This window comes from Saccostrea cucullata, unplaced genomic scaffold, assembly GCF_032062105.1.
Source record: "Saccostrea cucullata isolate Sc308-1 unplaced genomic scaffold, CSIRO_AGI_Scuc_v1 ctg114, whole genome shotgun sequence".
Lineage (NCBI taxonomy): Eukaryota > Metazoa > Mollusca > Bivalvia > Ostreida > Ostreidae > Saccostrea > Saccostrea cuccullata.
In genome coordinates this window covers 100,582-122,313 of record NW_026930714.1, presented here as the reverse complement: position 1 = coordinate 122,313, position 21,732 = coordinate 100,582, and the positions used below count along the sequence as shown (strand labels likewise).

The 21,732-nt window shown below is 32.8% G+C and overlaps 1 protein-coding gene across 1 annotated transcript; it reads left to right on the top strand.

The window, feature by feature from the left end:
• Window positions 1–12,302: 12,302 nt before the first annotated feature.
• LOC134229807 (multidrug resistance-associated protein 1-like) lies at window positions 12,303–19,848 on the top strand. Its single transcript, XM_062711602.1, has 25 exons — window positions 12,303–12,496; window positions 12,903–13,076; window positions 13,228–13,353; window positions 13,487–13,624; window positions 13,729–13,851; window positions 13,962–14,020; window positions 14,132–14,263; window positions 14,356–14,526; window positions 14,638–14,815; window positions 14,938–15,192; window positions 15,283–15,348; window positions 15,461–15,598; window positions 15,773–15,919; window positions 16,028–16,179; window positions 16,301–16,604; window positions 16,710–16,877; window positions 16,987–17,304; window positions 17,413–17,644; window positions 17,756–18,066; window positions 18,181–18,380; window positions 18,470–18,596; window positions 18,709–18,957; window positions 19,076–19,234; window positions 19,353–19,519; window positions 19,650–19,848. The coding sequence occupies exons 1-25, from the start codon at window positions 12,395–12,397 to the stop codon at window positions 19,846–19,848; spliced, it is 4,395 nt and encodes a 1,464-aa protein (XP_062567586.1). The 5' UTR covers window positions 12,303–12,394.
• Window positions 19,849–21,732: the final 1,884 nt, after the last annotated feature.

Here is a 21,732-nt window from a genome sequence, read left to right as displayed (position 1 = left end):
TCATATGCAGATTTTGTGAAATGATCATTTTTGTCCTCTCGTATGTGCACATTCTAGAGTTATCTCTCTTATCATTCATTCATTTATCCCCCCCCCTCAAAAATAATTAAAATAATAATTATTATTATGAAATAAAAAATCAGTATATGATGGTACAAGGAATGTTTTAATTATAGGTAGGCCTATTTACAATAATTATAGAAAGACAGCGCATACCACTCATAAATTCGAGTGATAAAAATACACAATTTTCTACAAGGAATACAGGATGGGTATTTGTTATCAGCATTGGATGTACGTAATATTTTGTTAATTGTTTACTGAATATTACTTATTACATTGGATTCCAATAAGTTGTGAAATTAATCTCCAACTTGATTGCTATTACATTGTGACAGGTAACACTTATCTTTTTAACATTTTTCCATCTACTCGTCGATCTCTACATGAAAATGTTCTAAATCTTGCAATTAAAAAATGATTGGTTAAATAAGCAAGCTTCGAAGAACTTTTAAAAGGGAGTATATCTTGCATTTCTTTCTTTCTTTGTACTTTAAAAAAATATATTAATGAGTACATTGTATTCTTCAAGCTTTCATCTTAGGTTTTCTCGACATAAATTTTGTTAATTGTATAAATTACATAAAAGAGACCAAAAATTAATTTCTGATTCACACGATATGTTCAGTATAAATGATCTCCGGTATCGATCACCAAAACTTGTCTCCAACGGCATTAGCAACCTGACAGGTACCAGACTTCTTCCAAACACAAAATCACAATAGATCTTTAGTGTGCTATTACGTTTCCCTTTCAAACATTTCGCATGCATATCTGCTATTGGAATTTCTCAACGCCCTTCAATAGAAAGATTTCCTTTTTAAACTTCCCCCATGATCATTTACATTGTACTTTCTTAAGTCTGTGATACATCTAGACGTCCATGAAAGTGTCGAAAAGCTCTTGCGTAGTTTTGAGTACAACAAAATATCAAAATTTTAAACTTAAGTGCATTACAAATTATATGTGTACTCCAAGTATGTAGAGATTGATGCATCCACTGGCATTTGTTTCTGTTATAAATTTTTAGCTAATAGTAAAATAAATCATATTGTCTAAAAATTCCATTTTAGTCTGATGTTAAACTGAACTGTCTTCATCAAAAAAAAAAAAAAAAAAAAAAAAAAAAAAAGAAAGATCGAGGGAGCTCTGAATTAAATTTATCTTGAATCTTCTTTCAGGCAAACATAAAAAAAATACTGTTTCTTTTTTTTCTTTTCTTTTTTTTTTTTTTGATATTTTTTCTTAAAAAAGGCGTTAATGGTAATCTAACAACCAAGCTCTATGATAAACGTGATATGACTAACTTTTTAATCGCCAACTTGCCTTACTTATGCAGCAATATACATTCATCACCTGCATACGGAGTTTATATCTCAGTTGATTCGATACGCGAGAACATGCTCTATTTATGTTCGATTTCTAGGGAGGTAAATTATTGACAAATTGATGAAATAAGAATATCAGCAGTGTTACAACTCACTTTGAAAAATTACGCACTTTGAAAATTTTTTTCAAAGTGCGTTAAATTTTGGGACCAAGTCAACGCACTTTGAAAAAATAAAATTTCTTTTCAAACTGCGTTAATATGGACCATATTAACGCACTTTGAAAAACTGTGTATGGATTTGTCAATATTCCTGCAAATCTTAGGTATGATAAATAATTGAACCTGTTTGATAATTCTTCTGTGAAGATGTCACTTCAGGATGTGAAAGTGAGCGATTTTGATTTTTCCATACTTTGAAAATTCTTTCTCGCTTAAATGCTTTACTGTACTTATTTTTTTTCAAGTTTGCATGCATTTTATGTAAACTTAAATTTATTGAAAGTTTTCAACGTTATACCCGTTATGTAAACACATATATTTGGGTGTAGCATAGACATCAGTACCGGAAAGGGGGGTTACATGTAGGCATATAAATATTTTGCAAAGATATACATAATATATACATGTATGCATTAAAAATTGGGACTTACCTGTGGGGTCAACTTTCAATTTGCTACCGACGGCTATGTACAATGTTTAAGAAAAAAAAAAGTTGGGATAAGAGACCTTCTACTCGTCTTCTCCTTGTTCTCAATGAGGTTAAATGAGTTCATGTAAATTTTAAAAAGTTTTTCGAAAGATATAATTATTACAATTTGATTTCCTCTATTACTAAAATCTAAGTCTAGAATTTTTATTTTCATACATATCTTTTTTTCAAAGTGCGTTGCCACACAGCAGTCTCGTTTAAAGTCATCAGCTCTATGGTCAATACAATGACCTTGTCAGCAAATACAACTTATCATAAGTAAAATGCTGACTGACGTTTTTCCATACTAATTGTTATACACTGGATTGACAACGGATTTTTCCGTTATATTTCCCGATCATGACAAGGAGCAATGCTCACTCCTCCATGGCACCTGATCCCACCTCGATCTGATGTTTTGGAGGTCCGTGTTTGCGTTGCTCCTATTTTGTATTGTTTATGGACTTTTGAGCTTGAATACTGTACGTTATCTCCATATGTTTCATTGACATTCTAGACCTAAATGATTGTTTTTGACAAGGTTTTATAGATAACAGAATGTAATTTTTGGTATGTAATAAACTGCATGAATAGTTAGTAGCGTATACCTAATTAAGAGCGCACGGACAATAGAATCATATCTGATGATAGATTACAGTGTGAATAACTCAGCAGGTATGTTAGTATTTTAAAGATAATTTTAAAAGCCCTTGCATTTTACTTTTAAAATTTCCGGTAAGCCGAATTCTTATAACTTTATTTGTAATAAACATGCATATAAAACGACATTAATGCGAATCTATTTGGTGAATATGTAATTCAATGAGAAATAGGACGAATCATAGAATGAAAAATAATTTAAACGAGTTTGTTAAATTAAATCCCTGTAACGTTAAATTATCATGCAGTGTTACAACGCACTTTGAAAAATTACGCACTTTGAAAAAATTTTACAAAGTGCGTTAAATTTGGGACCAAGCTAACGCACTTTGAAAAAATTATTTTTTTTTTCAAAGTGCGCTAATATCGACCATATTAACGCACTTTGAAAAAAAAAATGTAAAGATTGATCATATTCCTACAAATAATCGGTATGATAAAGTCACTTCAGGACCTGAGATATTGACGTTTTAAATATTTGAGGTTTTGATAAAATAAAAGGGAAAAAGGGTCTTGAAAAAAAGAGTGACGATTGTTTAAGATCATTCATTCGTTTCTTTTTTCTTTTTTTTATTAATTCTAGTCTTTGATAAGTAGATGTAAAGGTGTAAAGGGGGCACTAACAGTGGACAGCTTTAAGCAACTTAGCATTTATCATAATAAAAAGGGGGCAATTTGATTGTTCAAAACTATGAAAATTCTTTCTCTCTCATACGTTTAATTGTACTTAAAAATTTCTAGTTTTCATCTGTTTTAATTAATCATTTAATATTGAAAGTTTTCAACGTTATACCAGTTATGTAAATACATATATAAATGTTTTAGGTATAGCATAGACATCGAGACCGGGCGAAGGGCCAGAGGAGGGGGGCTAAGCCCCCACTTATTTTAGAAAGATTATACATCGTATAAGCATTGAAAATGCACCTTATCCTTTTTGGGTTTTTTGCTCCCCTCCCCCGTTTGTTACCGACACCTATGTATTGGAAAGATAAAGATTTGGATTGAGGGATCTTATACCCGTCTTCTCCTCTTTTCGATGGGAGTAAATCAATTCTTTTGGGGGTTAGGGTTAGGGTTTTTTTTTTTAAAGATAAATAACAAATAAAATCTTTCAATTACTAAAATACATGTATGATTTATTTTTTTTTCAAAGTACATTAAGTGTCTCCATGGTAAAATATATTGATGTAGACTCTTAACGCACTTTGAAAAAATTTTTCAAAGTGCGTTGAGTTGGTCCCAAATTTAACGCACTTTGAAAATTTTCTTCAAAGTGCGTTGACTTTGTCCCAATTTTAACGCACTTTGAAAAAAAATTTCAAAGTGCGTATTTTTTTCAAAGTGCGTTGCCACAATGCAGTGAGTAGCATACCTCGCTGTAAAAATTGTTCATACTTAGAGCAATTCAAAGCTCTTGAATATAGCAAATAAGTTGAGACATGAACAACACAAGCAGATGATTACTACACAATTAATGTATAAGGAATGTTGACGATTGAAAAGCTGAAGTCATCTCGTTTGACATACATTGTAAGTTGACCCTAATCGTCTATACTCCGTAAATATCTAAACATGAAAATGATGTTTCATTGTCCATTAACGATTAATTGTCAAATAACAATGGTTATTAACATTCTTATATCGAAACGCTATATCCTGGTGAGCTTGAAATAAAATATACCAAATTAATAGTCTGACACAACTGTTTCTTAGAAACTTTACTGCAAAAAAGACGTTAATGGTAATCTAACAACTAAGCTTAATGACAAACGAGATGGCTTTAACTTTTCAATCGTCAACTTCCCTTACGCAACTATTGCAAGCAATATACCTTCATCACCTGCATGCGGGGTTTATATTTCTGAATTGATCGATACACAAGAGCATGCTCTACATATATACAGTTTTTAAAATTAGGTAAGTTTTTGACAAACTAGAGGTACTATGGACACTGAGCTCACTAAACGATAAACCTGCCCCCGCCTCCCATATGAATATAATGGCAAAGTCCATGTTTTGCTCTTGGAAATAAGTGTTAGATAAAAAAGTAAAATGGGAGGTGTATAATTGCAGTATGTAGTAAAAATTCAGTGAAAGTGTCATTAAAATACATTCAGTGGTATAAGAGGAATTGTAGTTAAAAGATGGATACCACAAAGCATAACAGAGGGACGGACGTACAGACGGACATCCCGATCACTATATACATTCCCACTTTTCCAGCGGGGGTATTACAAGTTGCTGAAATAAGAATATCAGCACTTTCGTTTAAAGTCATCATTTTGTAAGTTCTATGGTCGATACAATGACCTTGTCAGCAAATACAATTTATCATTAAGTCAAATGCTGACTGACGTTTTTAATACTACGGAGTATATAATTGTTAGACCATTATATACAACTGAATTTTAGACGGATATTTCCGTTCTTTTCCGATCATTACAAGAAGTATACAGCGGGTGTGACCGGTCTGCAGGTGATGCTCACTCCTCCATGGCACCTGATCCCATCTCTGATGTTTTGGAGGTCCGTGTTTGCTCTGCTCTTATTTTGTATTGTTTAATGGACTTTTGAGCCTGAATACTGTTCTTTGTTGTCTCCATATTTTTCGTGAAGCAGACTCCATGGCTTTTTTTTTATATCGAGTTGACAATGAAACTAACTAAACATCGTTGATAAACCCGAATGTCGAATTGAAAGCCAAGTGTTTTCTTTGGAAAGCAATAGGGGACCCACTGTTATCTAAATATTTCCATAGATTTCCTTTTCTTGTGTATAGAAGTGTTATCAGTAAAGTTGTTTGATTCGAGGAATCAGTATTTAGCCACAGCTACCCCGACGACTGGATGGTGTTAACCATCCACCAAGATATCTTTCGAGATTTTTTTCGAGATTTATTGCACCTACATTTCGATATCTCATATCCTCTCCCGCTTTTGTTAAAGATTGGCCGTCTACGTTTAATAAAAATGTAGCATTTTATATCATGTGAAGTGCCCATCTCTTACTTAACAAAAGCAGAAAATGCATGATATCAAATATCAGAATATAGGAAAGATATAGACTAGACATTCATGTATTTTAAATTAATTTTTGTGTCTAAGAAAAAATTCAAAAAGGGGGAGGGGAGGATTAGGTTCTATCATCCATTCAGCTAGCTGTGCATTCAGCCTTTAAAAATAGGATATAAGATGGATAATTAAATCCAATTTATGTACACTGTATAACATTCGAATGTCCTCATGTATGATAAGTTTTGAAAATGAATAACAAATATTCCAATATAAATATCAAGTTTTTTTTTTCAAATGTAAAACAATATTTGTATAATATAAATATTGCACGTAGTCGGGATACCTGTCCTCTGTATGCTTTGTATACTGTATACCCATGACACTAGTTTGACGTTGACGCGGGCCAGGCTATATTTAAACGTTTTACCTGTAATTACACTTTTGACATGATAGACTTGATAATCTAATATATTCTGAAGAGTCTAATTACATTCGATTAAACCCCAGGTATGACATAGATAAAGGAACTGACAAGACCTTTTAATATGTTATGACGCTTTCGTCGTCAATAAACAACTACAGAGGTATACAATGTAGGTTAAATTGACGAAATACCGGTCTGGTATTCCCTGACTGACTCGGCAGGTTTACTGTAGGTTAATGTTTCTTATAATGTCCAACAAATTGTAAAAAATGAAGGTCATCTAGTTCTTCTATATATGAAGAGAAATTAAATCAGTATGGACTATTGCTTAATTCATATAGTGTAACAGGCAAACTCCTTAATTCAAATTTTCATTTTCCCACTGTTTAATTGCAATGACAATGAATTTATTCTCATGAACTGACATTAGTACAGTGTTGAGAAAGATTACAAGTATAGTTAAACATATGTGCATGCGTGAAAAAGAAAAAAGTACAAAGTAACAAAACTAACAATGAGCTGCTGTCAAAGGCTGTACATAATTAATTCCATCATATCTAATTTCTTCTACCAAAGCTGATTGTTTAATATTCTTCGATGTTTGCCATATTGTCCTTCTTTAAAAAGAGTTACATTTAAGTATGTCAATTCATAAGAAATTCAAAACTATGATAAGATTGCGCAGGCACTTGTTTCGATAACAAGTATAAGTTATACTTATACTAAGAGTTAAAATTTTATAGGCAAAACAAGTGCCTATGTAAGATTGTTATAGATAATTTTGAATTTCTTAAATATACTGAAACACAAAAGAAACGCAACAAGCAGTAATCTACAAATGTTTGATTTTTTTATCTAATGATTTTCAAAAAAGTACAGTAAGGCTAAACTCACTTTTCAGAACAACAGAGATTTGATAAAGATTTTAAATATTGAGAAGACCAAAATATAATTTTTTTCAAAAGGCCCTTTAAACAAAAGAGTATTTTACTATAATAACAAGAGTCTAGAAACTGTTAAAGAATTTAAATATCTTGGTATCATTTTTTCAAGATCTGGCTCCTTTTTAAAAGCCAAGAAACATCTCTGTGACCAAGCCCAAAAAGCAATGTATGGTGTTATCAGAAAAATAAGACAATTTAACCTCCCTGTAGAATGTCAACTTGATTTGTTCGATAAAATGGTTTTACCAGTGTTACTTTATGGTTGTGAAATTTGGGGTTTTGAAAACTTAGATATTATTGAACGTGTTCATTTAAAATTTTTGAAACATATTCTGTACCTGAAAAGTAGTACCCCGAATTATATGGTTTTATTATAATCCTAATCAAGACTGGGTTACTTCTGTTGTTAAACAAAGATTACAAGATCAATTTATTCAAAAATGGCATTCTGATATTAACAGTTCTTCTAAAGGTACTTTGTATAAAATTTTTAAAACAAATTTTGAGTGTGAAAAGTATTTAAGTATTTTGCCATTAAAATTTAGAAAAATACTTGTCAAATTTCGTATTACTAATCACCATCTACCAGTTGAGCTGGGAAGATGGGCATCTATACCATTAAGTGAAAGATTATGTACACTTTGTAATGCTAAACATGTTGCTGATGAATTCCATTTTATACTTGAATGTACTGCACTGTCAAACATCAGGAAAAAGTATATTGATGAATACTACTTTATTAGACCAAATATTCTTAAATTTTCTCAACTGATGACAAAACAAGATGCTATGTCACTTAAAAAACTCTGTATGTTTATACACTGTATTAAAAATATATGATTTAGTCTGTCCTCCATAATTTTTTTTCCTCACTTATCTCAATTATCACGTGTTTTTTCCTCCCTTTTTCCATTTTTTTTATTTTTTCTCTCCATTTTCTTTTTTTCTTTTTCTCCCATTTCATTGTCTTATTATGTATATCATGCACTTATACCTCTGACCTGAATGTATATATGCTGTAAATATTTTTCCTTGTCCTCATGTACCATGTATTTTAAATGGTTTTGAGTGAATAAATGAACTTGAACTTGAACTCTTTTAACTTTACTAAGTAACATATGACTGTTAAAACAACCCCCTCCCAGCCATTCAATTACAATGTGCAAGACTGTCCTAAACAACAATTGCAGCTTAATTTCTACGATACAATAGGTTAATCAATATCGAGATCTGAGCGAAAGAATTATTCTTTGCCATTTTTAAATGCCTGTTTTTCAGATGATTAGGTCGAATTTTCTCTAACTTAGCGCATTGTAGTAACCCTTGGACTTCCGGTCCAAAGGCTATCTTTTATGCATGTGCTATGCAAGACCCGGTTGAGGCCTAAAGTAGTGTATTTTTGCATCATCAACTCTCCATCACCTTTACTTTGAGATTTAATTGCGTACTTAAGCCATTTTCAAGAGACCTTAGCATCGTTACGGGAACGAAAGGAGATTTAATTTTGCTGCATTGAAATATTGCTGCATTACTTAAGATGAACAGTCCAAACCCTTAAAACTCCATAATATTGCCAAATGTTTTTTCAACATGCAATTTTTGATTTCTGTTAAGCAGACTCAAACTTGACCACCGGTTATGGTATGAAAATCGTTCAACCGTTAAATTACCGATATTTAAAAAATTGAAAATATCCATAATTTTAAAATACAAAATTCTTTACTTTACATAATTATTTCCCCCTAAAGTAGGATGTTGCATTTCTTTTGCGTTTCAGTATATAAGAGGAGAGCTATGAAAAAAAACCCTCAAAGATGACAATCTGTCCACATCAAACAGAAATTATACGAATCCGAAATCATATATTAGACTGAAGGAATTCTTGTAATTTGGCAACTGACAATCGCAATGCCTATCGAGCTTAGACATGTTTAATTGGCATATTTTTTTTCCCTTATTGATAATTAATAAAAATTACATGACATACTGTACAGCTGATTTACTGAGTATGAACATAGCAAAAATAAAAAGTACGAGCATCTAGTAAACAGGAAATGCCAAATAAAAAAAAACAGTACTGGACATCCCTGACAAGAAATGTAATATATTGTAAGTAGAATTGTAGACATCGTTTTTACTTACAATTATGTGTCACTTGATTAACAAGAGGTTTCAGGGAGAATAGTACGTTTTTATTTGAAAAAAAACTCGTATAACTCATGCATTTTATCTTATTTGTTTTTGATTTTTTTTTTAAAAAAGTGATAACTACGTGAAAATTTTCTAATGCATTTGTATAATTTTATTGATATTAACTTCGTACATTACGAAAAAAAAAAAATTATCCATAGAATGTACACATTAATTTTATGTTTTTTTTAGCTCACCTGAGCCGAAGACTCAAGTGAGCTTTTCTGATCACATTTTGTCCGTCTGTCTGTCTGTCTGTCTGTCTGTCTGTCCGTCTGTCTGTAAACTTTTCACATTTTCGACTTTTTCTCAAGAACCGCTGGGCCAATTTCAACCAAACTTGCCACAAAGTATCCTTGGGTGAAGGGAATTCAAGTTTGTTCAAATGAAGGGCCACGCCCTTTTCCAAGGGGAGATAATCATGAATTTGTTAAAAATTAATGGCATTTTTAAAAAATCTTCTTCTCCAGAACCGCTGGGCCAGGAAAGATGAAACTCATGTGGAATCATCCTCAGGTAGTGTAGATTCAAGTTTGTTCAAATCATGACCCCCGGGCCAAGGGTGGGGCCAAAATGGCCGACCCAAGTTTTACATAGGAATATATAGGAAAAATCTTTAAAAATCTTCTTCTCCAGAACCACTGGGCCAGGAAAGATGAAACTCATGTGGAATCATCCTCAGGTAGTGTAGATTCAAGTTTGTTCAAATCATGACCCCCGGGGCAAGGGTGGGGCCAAAATGGCCGACCCAAGTTTTACATAGGAATATATAGGAAAAATCTTTAAAAATCTTCTTCTCCAGAACCACTGGGCTAAGAAAGATGAAACTCATGTGGAATCATCCTCAGGTAGTGTAGATTCAAATTTGTTCAAATCATGACCCCCGGGGCAAGGGTGGGGCCAAAATGGCCGACCCAAGTTTTACATAGGAATATATAGGAAAAATCTTTAAAAATCTTCTTCTCCAGAACCACTGGGCCAGGAAAGATGAAACTCATGTGGAATCATCCTCAGGTAGTGTAGATTCAAGTTTGTTCAAATCATGACCCCCGGGCCAAGGGTGGGGCCAAAATGGCCGACCCAAGTTTTACATAGGAATATATAGGAAAAATCTTTAAAAATCTTCTTCTCCAGAACCACTGGGCCAGGAAAGATGAAACTCATGTGGAAGCATCCTCAGGTAGTGTAGATTCAAGTTTGTTCAAATCATGACCCCCTGGGCAAGGGTGGGGCCAAAATGGCCGACCCAAGTTTTACATAGGAATATATAAGAAAAATCTTTAAAAATCTTTTTCTTCAGAACCACTGGGCCAGGAAAGACGAAACTCATGTGGAATAATCCTCAGGTAGTGTAGATTCAAATTTATTCAAATCATGACCCCCGGGGCTAGGGTGGGGCCAAAATGGCCCCACCCAAGTTTTACATAGGGATATATAGGGAAACCTTTTAAAATCTTCTTTTCAAGTACTTCAAAGCTATGATTAGTGATATTTATATGGAATCATCCTCAGGTAGTGTAGATTCTAATTTGTTCAAATGATGAACGCCTGGAGGGGGGGGGGTATATTCAAGCCCTATGTGCTCAGGTGAGCGCTGTGGCCCCTGGGCCTCTTGTTAATTAAGAAGTAGTTGTGAATAGAATATTTCACTTTAGATATACATATAGCTATGTCTAACATATGTCTACTATCTAAAGAAAGAAAATATGAAACATTACTTGTAAAGGTGCATTTATAATCACAATGCGTTCATTTGTTGGATGTTTCAATTATATTACTTGTATAATAGTCAGCCCTTAATTTTCATACCTGTTTTATTGGACCCCAGTACCATTACTTTGATTTATTATAATGACACCAAACATTCAATTCATTCAGTATTTGTACTCTTTAACATGAATAGTTCATTTAAACGGGTAAAGGTCACGAATTAGAATAGATTGCCTTGAATTTAGATTTTCCTTCTGACTCAGTATGGAATTGTAATTCCCTTTAACGCAAGCATTCATTCAACAAAGTTAAATATCAAACAAACTATTATCCCATCATCACCCTAGAGTAAATTTGTATACGAATTCCCAAAACTTCAGATTTTCCTTTAAAAAGTCAATGCATATCTAATTATAATAATATTTTTAACTTCAAAAATGTAAAATACATTGAAAAATCAATATTTGTTTATTTATTGCGCAGATATTTACAACAAATTTTGCAAAGCATTTTTTTTCAGACAAAAATTAAAAAAAAATAACGTTATAATGTATTATTAATTGGTTTTTTATTTAATTTTACATATCTTAAAAAATATATTGTAAAAAAGCGTTTAAATTGTGCATTTATTTATGTTGAAATGCCTTTCGAGGCCCTTGATTGGTAATAAAACATCTTGTATCTTATAGAGATACATTATAGATTGACAATTTTAGTTTGTTTGAAATGTACACTTAGTTGATTTAAGTAAGAATGGTTTTATTAATATCTTAAATGTGCTCTAATCTACTGCTCGTCCACTTACAAGTGCAAAATGTATGTCATATATTAAAAATAAATCACAATTTATTTTTTTTTTGGGGGTAATTATTATCAGATTAGAAGAATAAATTGGCCTATTTCGCATCAGAAGTGAAATCAATCTAAAATGAAATACTTGTAGTTGATAGAAATATATCTAGTCAAAAAGAAAAGGAATGACCTGGGGAAGGGGACAGTGCACCCCTTGCATGCTACACGTGATATTCAAGGTCTTTTACATTGTTCCATGTATATATATTTAAAACCGATTTTCCATTTCATTCATTAATCACCATGTGCCATATCAACATATAATAACAGTATATTCTGCTATGTAACTAGCCTCATACAGAGAATGAGTAGTTTGGAAATTTAACCATGACTGTCGTCAATTCTGTATACACAATAATCGATATTTAAATTTCTATTGATTTTTTTCTTCAAAGCTTTTAAATACTTAACCCCTCGAAGAGTTCTGGCTATGCTGGTGATCTACATGTATGAGTCACTAGGGTTTTTTCCTTATTGCAATCCAGTTAAAAATAACCCCAAGAACCATTTAAAAGCCACATGCTCTGGTCAGAGTTGACACAATTTACCCTCAGCATGGACGCGATGAAAGACACTATAATCGACAAGATCGAATCTTACTGTTCTGGAGATTCTCTCTGGGTATGTTATACATATTTAAAAAATATATAAAATTAATACACATATATGAAATTATTAAAATTATTTTTTTATTTATCGAATGGTTTCTGATATATTACATTATAATGTAATATCATATAAAGCATTTGCATGCACATTTTCAATATACGGTAATACACTTCTTTATAATAAATTTTAAAACACTAGCAGTTTAAATTAATTTAAATTCAAAACAGCACATATATTTTATAAATCTTATAAGAATTTTAAAAAAGAATTGTTTTTTACTAAAATTTCTGCTATGTGTGCTAATTTCTGCTATGGTTAAAAAATTCCGATGTTAAACCATTAAATAATTCTCATGTTTACTTTTTTCTTTTGAATATTAATTTTTCTTATTTAAAAGAATCGCCGTATTTGCTTTCAGGACTTCAACCTGACGTGGAACACGGCTTCTCCCGATCTCACTCCCTGCTTCCAGAAAACAGTCTTACCCTGGATACCATGTATTTTTATCCTGATATTTTCACCACTCCGACTCTACTTACTGCCAAACGAACGATCAAAACAACAACACTCTACGCTAAGTCTTGCCAAATATGTAAGAACCTTTAGTTATGCAAAGGTCTTTGTTTATATCCATAAAGACATATCTTTTTAAAAAGTCAATTAATACATAAAGATTCTTTTGAATGAATAAAAAATCAATGACATTGTTTAAGTGATATTGATTGCCTGATATTTGATTTTAGATTTTGTGTGCTGGACTCATCTTGCTCTCGCTCTTGGAATGCTTGGAAACAGTATTTGTGAATTCTCTTGATGATGCCCTGCGACAACCGGAATTTATATCATCCATACTAACTGGGATAGCACTGGTAATTTAAATTTTCTCATATATTTTAAATCCTTATATAATACAAAATGTACTTGGGAAATATATGTACTTCATTACATTGTTACGATCTGCATGGAAAGATACTTGATTTGACTCTGATTTACTATATTTAGATCCTGGCCAATCACGTCATGTGGACAGAACGCCAACAAAAAATAAGATCCTCTGGATTTCTGCTAGTCTACTGGTTCCTGATGTTAGTCAGCTTTTCTTTGACACTCCAATCCCGAGTCAGGTCCCTCCTCAAACAGGTATAACTGGATGAACTATCTAAGGAATAAAAATTTAGCTTTCTCTCAATCCTGACTTAAATGCTTGCAAACATATGAAATAACACTCACATTTGCCATTTCAGGATGATATGAATGTGGACACGAGGTTTTGTTTCCTGTCAATTCAGACTCTTCTCTGTATAGCTCAGCTGACTCTGACAGCACTATTTGTTGACAACTTCCCTGAAGATGACCAAAAATACAAGGTACTTACTAAATGGATAAGAATAAAACATTTCTTTGGTATTCGATTTTTCCACTTCGAGTATCACAACCAATAAGAAATTCTACAATTTCCCCATTTTTGCTTTTACAGAAACCGTGCGTTGAGAACAGTACATCTCTATCTACCCTTACATTTTCTTGGTTTACTGGGTAAGCATATTTACATTTTCTTGTTTCATTTAAGGAGTACATGAATTTTACAGTGTTTCTTAATAATTCTTCTATCTAATGAAAAATAATTGCATGGATTTCTTTGTAAAGGGTCGTGCGAGAAGCTTACAAGAGACCATTGAAGGCAGAAGACATGTTAGACCTCCAAGAAAACTTGAAATCGGAATCAATTGTTCCTGTATTCGAGAAAGCATGGCACGACGAAATCAACACCCTGAAGAAGTGAGTGTGAAATCACTTGTATATTTCATTTCACTTTATTTTGAAATAATTGAATCTTCAATATATATGAATATTTTGTCATGTTTTAACAGGAAAACCCATGAAGTCAAAACTGAGATTAATAACAACAAACCCGAAGAAAAGACACACCAGGCTAGTCTCATTAAGGTGCTCTTCAAGATGCACTCATCTGAGATAGTCCTTAATTTCCTGATGCGGATGTCACGTCATCTATTGCAGTTTGTTGGACCCTTTCTTTTCAAGTGAGTAGAGATTTATCTCATATAAATACTTATGAAAATCAATTGATGAGATTTATCAGAAATAACTTTCTCATGTGTTTAAAAATAATGTCGATCTTATATTTTTTTCAGGCAGATGATTGACTTTGCTGAGGACAAAAATGATTTACTTTGGCATGGAATTTTATTTGCCACAGTAAAATTCATAGTTGATTGCACACAACTGCTTATGGGAAATTATGATGACAATATTTGTCATATGATAGGAATCAAAGTCAAAACATCTATTTGTGGAGCACTATACAGAAAGGTATATAATTTTACAATGAAGAGAAAATTAATTCAACAAACCATCCTTTAAAATATTCACAGTATATAATCTTTTAAGCTCATAAGAAACTTTGAGAAATCATTTTGGTATCATATTTACAGATGACTAAACTTTCGAACACGGCCAAGAAAGATTGCACTGTGGGTGAGATGGTAAACCTGATGTCTGATGATGCTCAGAGAGTTATACATGCTTTATTTCAATTGCACTTCTTGTGGATTGGACCTCTGCAGGCATGCGTGGCCCTCTACTTCCTTTATCAAGAGTTGAAGTTTGCTGCAGTGCTAGGATTTAGCCTCTTTTTCGTTTTCATTCCTTTGAATGTATTCATAGCAAAGAAACATCATAAAATCAATGTAAGTTCCTCCATAGAAAACTGCTTCTAACAGATTTACTGTGTTGCCTTAAGTCTGTTATTTAATAAAACAATTTATATTTGTCTGTAGAAAGAAGATACAGACATCAAAGATAAAAGAATGAAGGTTGTAAATGAAGTCTTTAATGGAATGAAGGTAAACTCTTTCTCTCTCACTATCTCCATTCTATTTCTCAAATATCAGTCTTTAATGATTACTTTGATTTATGTAATCCTCTTTCATTTATGTATTCCTCTCCTTTGAACAGGTATTAAAACTTTATGCATGGGAACCTTCCTTTGAAAACAAAATTGACGCCATTCGATTCCAAGAACTACGCGGAAAAATGAAGAGAAGATGTTTCGATGCAGTTTCATCTTTTATTTGGGGCATATCGGACTTTCTGGTAATTATTGATAAGTACATAGACACAATCATGTAAACTATTAAATTCATTTATATTGAATTTTTTTGAGAGTTTGATAAGAAACGAAAAAAAAAATAAAATGAATTCATAACTACGAAAAAAAAATTATGTCTTGAAGATAATGAAACTGTAGATTTATCTTCTTCTTTTCAGGTGACATTTGTCATCTTTGCTGTGTATTTGTGGTTGGACGATACCAATGTCATGACAACAAAGAAGATCTTTTACACAATATCTTTGCTTGGAATTCTCCGTGGACCAATTCTTCACATGCCACATGTGATCACAGCACTTGTTGAGGTTTATATCATTAAATTATTTTTCACTTTGTTTTTTAAAAATTTTGTCATAAAACATATAAAGCTCGATAAAAACACAAACTGAAATTAACACACCTTTGTTTTACAGACATCAGTCGCTCTTAAAAGAATTCAGAAGTTTCTGAATCAGGAGGAAATTGATGAGTCTGCCATTCAACATGATGGAAATAACGGAATGTCTATACAAATGAAAAATGCATCCTTTGCCTGGAATCGACAGAAAAATCCCAATTTGAAAAAGTAAGACACTTTCATTCTCGTCATTGCAAATTATTAACTGAAAAATTAATTATGTCTCTTTTATAGTTAAAGATGTAAAAAATATAAAATAATAATTTAATCCATGTGGTGTCATCCACAGTCTAAACATCGACATACCTGAGGGAGGACTGGTGGCTGTTGTTGGAGCTGTGGGTGCTGGAAAGTCTTCGCTGTTGTCAGCAGCAATCGGAGAAATGGAAAAGACTTCCGGAGAAGTCAGTGTGAATGGTTCTGTTGCTTATGTTACACAACAAGCATGGATTCAGAACAATTCTCTGAAAGAAAATCTTCTGTTCGGGAAAGAGATGAATGGAAAAAATTATAATAAAGCAATCGATGCATGTGCTCTACGAGCTGATCTAGACATCCTTCCCGGAGGGGATGAAACTGAAATAGGAGAAAAAGTAAGGAAGATTATATGCCTGACTGTCATATGTAGTGAAATTACAAGTTCTAAACAATTATGAGTAAATGATATTACTTCAATTTTTAAATTCTTTATTTCTTAGGGTATCAATTTGAGCGGAGGTCAAAAGCAAAGAGTAAGTCTGGCCCGTGCAGTTTACCAGGACGCCGACATCTACCTTTTAGATGACCCTCTTAGTGCTGTCGATGCACATGTAGGAAGACATATATTTCAAAAAGTCATTGGAAATGGAGGACTTCTGAGAAACAAGGTAACATCACTAACTGAGCGTCGTTGATATGTTGTCAATTTTTGTAAATTGTAATAAATTATATTCAAAAGATTCCTGACCTCATTTTGCCAATATTCTTTATTTACAGACACGTGTCCTTGTAACACACGCCATTAGCTTTCTACCGAACGTGGACAAAATTATTAATATTGTAAATGGAGAAGTATCAGAAGTTGGAAACTACAATGAATTAATGGAACAGAATGGCGCGTTTGCAGAATTTGTACGTAACCATGCACTAGAAGAATCGACTTCTGATGAAGGAGAACAAAGTGAAGAAAAGCCTAAGGCACCAGAGCGACAGTTATCAACTTTTGACCAGTCTGACAAAGATGATCAGACAAAATCAGAAAACAAATGTAAAGATTCCAAATTCATAGAAGAAGAAGCAATAGAAACTGGACAGGTGAGCAAGAACTGAATAAGTATTATATCAAAAAAGTGACAAATTGAAATGCTTTTGTTAAATTAAATTAAGCAGCAATATGTATACATGTAAATCTTTCTTTTGTAGGTGAAATGGTCTGTTTACACCGGTTATTTGAGAGTCGCTGGATGTTTTCTCCTCGTTTTGTTCTTCTTGTGTCTAGCAGAGAACATTACTGATCATTATAACCAGTACTGGTTGAGCGAATGGAGCAGCGACAACACGGATAACTGTACCACAATGAATATGTCTTCAACTACACAACAATCGCGAGAAAGATACAGACTTACCGTATTTGGATTAATTGGAATGGTTAAAAGTATGTTTAACTTTCGCCAATCAAGTTCAAGGCGATTTGCTCATCATTCAATGTCTTACTTTCAGTGCAAATATTCAGCGGTACACTCACTTACAATATTTTCTTTTGCAGCTATTTTTGATGTTCTCGGACAACTCTCTATTACTTACATCGCTATTACATCTGCAAGAAAATTTCACCAGAATGCCCTGTCCAGTGTTATGAGAGCGCCATTAAGCTTCTTCGATACAACACCGATTGGCAGGATCATCAACCGTTTCTCTAAGGACATGGAAACTTTAGATTGGTCTCTTCCATGGGTTACGAAATCTTTCTTAGAGAGTGTCCCTCATCTGCTGTCCACTTTTGCAATCATTACGTTGGGTACCCCCAAAATAATGTACTTTGTGATTCCACTGTGCTTCGTTTATTTCTTCATACAGGTAATTTACTTTATACTAGTATTTGAATGGAAGAAAAACTTTAATATTTTGATGGGAAGGGAAAACAGTTTTCCATCTTCAGACATGTAAACACATTGCCTTATCTTATTTCAGAGACTTTTCAGTGCCACTGCAACACAGACAAGGAGGATCTGCAGTGCCCTTAGATCACCTCAGTACTCTCACTTCAGCGAGTCCATCAATGGTGTCACAACACTTCGTGCTTTCAACAAAACTCAGCTGTTCACAAATGAGTCTGATCGCCGGCTAGATGCATACAATAAAGCTGAAGTAACAAACACAATGTGTTACAGGTAAAAACACATTCTAAATTTGATTCGAAGATGATAACCTTTTTTCTTCTCATAATGTGTGTTACAATAAATTACTGTCTTCTTTGCAGATGGCTAGGAATTCGTTTGCAGTTTATAGGAAATCTTTTGGTTTTCATTGCTTGTGTCATGGCTGTTTATAGAAGGGATGTGTTATCGAGTGGGATGATAGCTCTTGTTATGACATATGCAGGACATGTGAGTAGTTTTTCACCTAATATCATTTTCTTGCTATTGAAGATTTTTTTGACTAAATAAATTCACTATGATTTTTAAGTATACAATTATTCTTGAAATATTCCTTCTTCAGATTACCGGAATACTCCACTGGATTGTTCATATTTTTACTGAAATGGATACTAGAATTGTGTCCGTTGAAAGGATCCAGGAATACATAGACACAAAACCTGAAGCGGATTGGCGGATTGAAGAAACAAAACCTGCCCCTGAATGGCCACAAAAAGGCAATGTCAAATTTACAAATTTCGGCTTGAGATACCGTGAGGGTTTGGACTTGGTTTTGAAAGGAATAGACTGTGAAATAATGCCAGGAGAGAAAGTAAGTACATATTGTTTTGACTTCCAATTTTTAATTTTCCTTTACATCGTCCAACTTTCATTTTTTTCATGAAGAGTGATATACTATTCATTACATGAATTATATTTATTTTTTATAGATTGGAATCGTTGGAAGAACAGGCGCAGGAAAATCTTCATTGACTCTTGGATTATTCCGAATCATTGAAAAGGCTCAAGGCAGCATAACTATTGATGATGTTGACATATCCACCATTGGTCTTCATGATCTTCGTTCAAAACTCACAATTATTCCTCAAGTGAGTATTTAAAGGGGTTTCATGTAAATTAGAATAATTAAGTCTAGTCACAGTAATTGTGATATCTTTAAATGTATGTTTCCACAATTTGCTTAAACTATTCACTTGCTGTTTTTAGGATCCCATTTTATTTTCTGGTACAATACGGATGAATCTGGATCCGTTTGAGTCTTATACTGATGAAGAGATATGGGTAGCTCTGGAGCATGCCCATCTTAAAAAGTATGTGGAATCCCTAGACGATGGTCTTCAACATGAATGTTCTGAGGGAGGTGAAAATCTAAGGTAAAGATTTACCAGAAAAATTCATTGCATTTGACAATGTATGAACAAGTAATCATTTAAAATACGTCCTAAAATGTACATATTTAGTTATTTATTAATTCATTAATTGCAATTTGTAATTTATTTGCAGTGTTGGACAAAGACAATTGGTTTGTCTTGCCCGCGCATTGTTAAGGAAAACCAAGGTGCTAGTCTTAGATGAAGCCACAGCAGCAGTTGACCTTGACACTGATAACCTTATACAGAAAACCATACGACAGGAATTCTCAGACTGCACCATTCTTACCATAGCTCACAGACTCAATACCATCATGGATTATTCCAGGTAAATTAACATTTTCTATATATTATGTTTGGATATTAAAGGATTGCATGATTCCAAAAAAGTTTTACTCTCATTATAAGAAAAATGGAAATATATTTGAATTTTTTATCTTATGAAGCAAATTCACCTGAAATGGAGTTATGTTCATTATACTCTGCTAATAAATTGGGTTTACGTGGAAATTAAAAAAAGGACACAACCTATTTTTTAGCTGTGATAATCTTTCATTATTAAAAGATAACATAATAATAAATTGGTGTTAAATTCAACTATTACTCTATTCCAGAATTATGGTATTGAGCAATATTAGTTTAAGATTTTTTAATAAACTATGAAAATGTCTTTATTTATTTGTGTTTTTACTTGTATATAACTTTTGAAAATGGCTTTTCAAAGTCTTTATTACAAGAAAACTTTACAGAGCCTATATATAGAACATCTGAGACATCTTCCATTAGGCCCCTATATTCATGTTCTTCTTCGAATTCCCTCTACTACTGAGGCCCTGTTGGCCATTTTATTACTGGTGCCTTAAATGTAAAATGGGGACCTCAAATCACTTTTTTCCATCAAAAGGCCAAAATTAAGGTAACTTCGTTCTTTCAACTGGCGTCATAATTTCATAAATATTATGAATTGTATGGAAGATGATGCCTGGCGATGGGACAGACATTAAAAAAAGAAGACATTGACACTTTTAGAATGGATCAAGTGTATCAGATGTATGTTAAAACCTTTATTAAAACGGAATATGAGGTAAAAGCAATTCTCAAAAGCAAAATATTATAACTCTTCGATAAATTAATAATCGTTAACATTTTAGTCTGCATTCAGACGAATTTAACAGAATTAAGTACAAATGTTGACGTTTTGTGTATTGGGGTCCAGGAAAGGAAAATCCAACAAATCGTACGTTATCGCGGCAAAATGTCAAACAAAATATTTTTCTGCAGTGCCATTACAATTTGCACTTCAAATGGTAATAATTTTTAAATGTCATAGGTGCATTTTTATGGTGAGTTTACATTGATTTTTTTTTTCTTTGAAAGCCACGGAGATACGAGAAATGACCTAGCTTTTATCAGTAAACCTGTAGAGTAGAACCTTCGCGAGCCCCATGTGAGTGTCGCCGAGGCCCCGTGTCTTCATCCAATGATTATCTCCCAACTAATTTTTTCTTATTAGGAAAGTTGCTTTTCAAGCCCTATTTTCATTTTTTTTTCTTTTTTGGTCGACTTTGTCAATGTAGTAGACCTACAGGGCTTCCATCCAACACGTTGCGATGTAGATATTGTAAACCAATGACAAGGAAACAGTCTTTTCTAAGAGTTTATTTAACAGTGGTGAAATTATTAGAGAATACAAACAATGATCGTATAGTTAGACTGTCATTTTATGATGTACAATACATGATCCTCATTTACATATGAAACAAACAAATCAGATTCAAGCAAACAAGTTATACAATAAATTTGGTCAAAATCCTAGAACTTGATAAAATACATAAGCTTCAGTTCAGTGTCCTGGTATTGTGCAAAAGTTAATATAATGTTAAAGTAAGTTTGCAATGTTCCGTCACTCTTCCTGTATTGATGTCCGAAGATAGATAAACATCCTGGTTGATTACAGTGTCCTTAATCCGATTAACGGGTTTGTTTACTTTTACGGAAAGGATTATAGGTCAGTGCACTCTATCATGAGTACATTTTAATAAGCTTATTTTTATTTTCTTGATTAAAATAATTGTCTCAAACCCTATAGGTTTACAATACTAGTATTTATGGGCCATAAATAATTATCAACTTTAACGAAATAATCAGCATTATTTACTTATGAAACTTGTAATTTTCTAAAAGTGTATACATGTACATTTAGAGTAGTAAAAAAC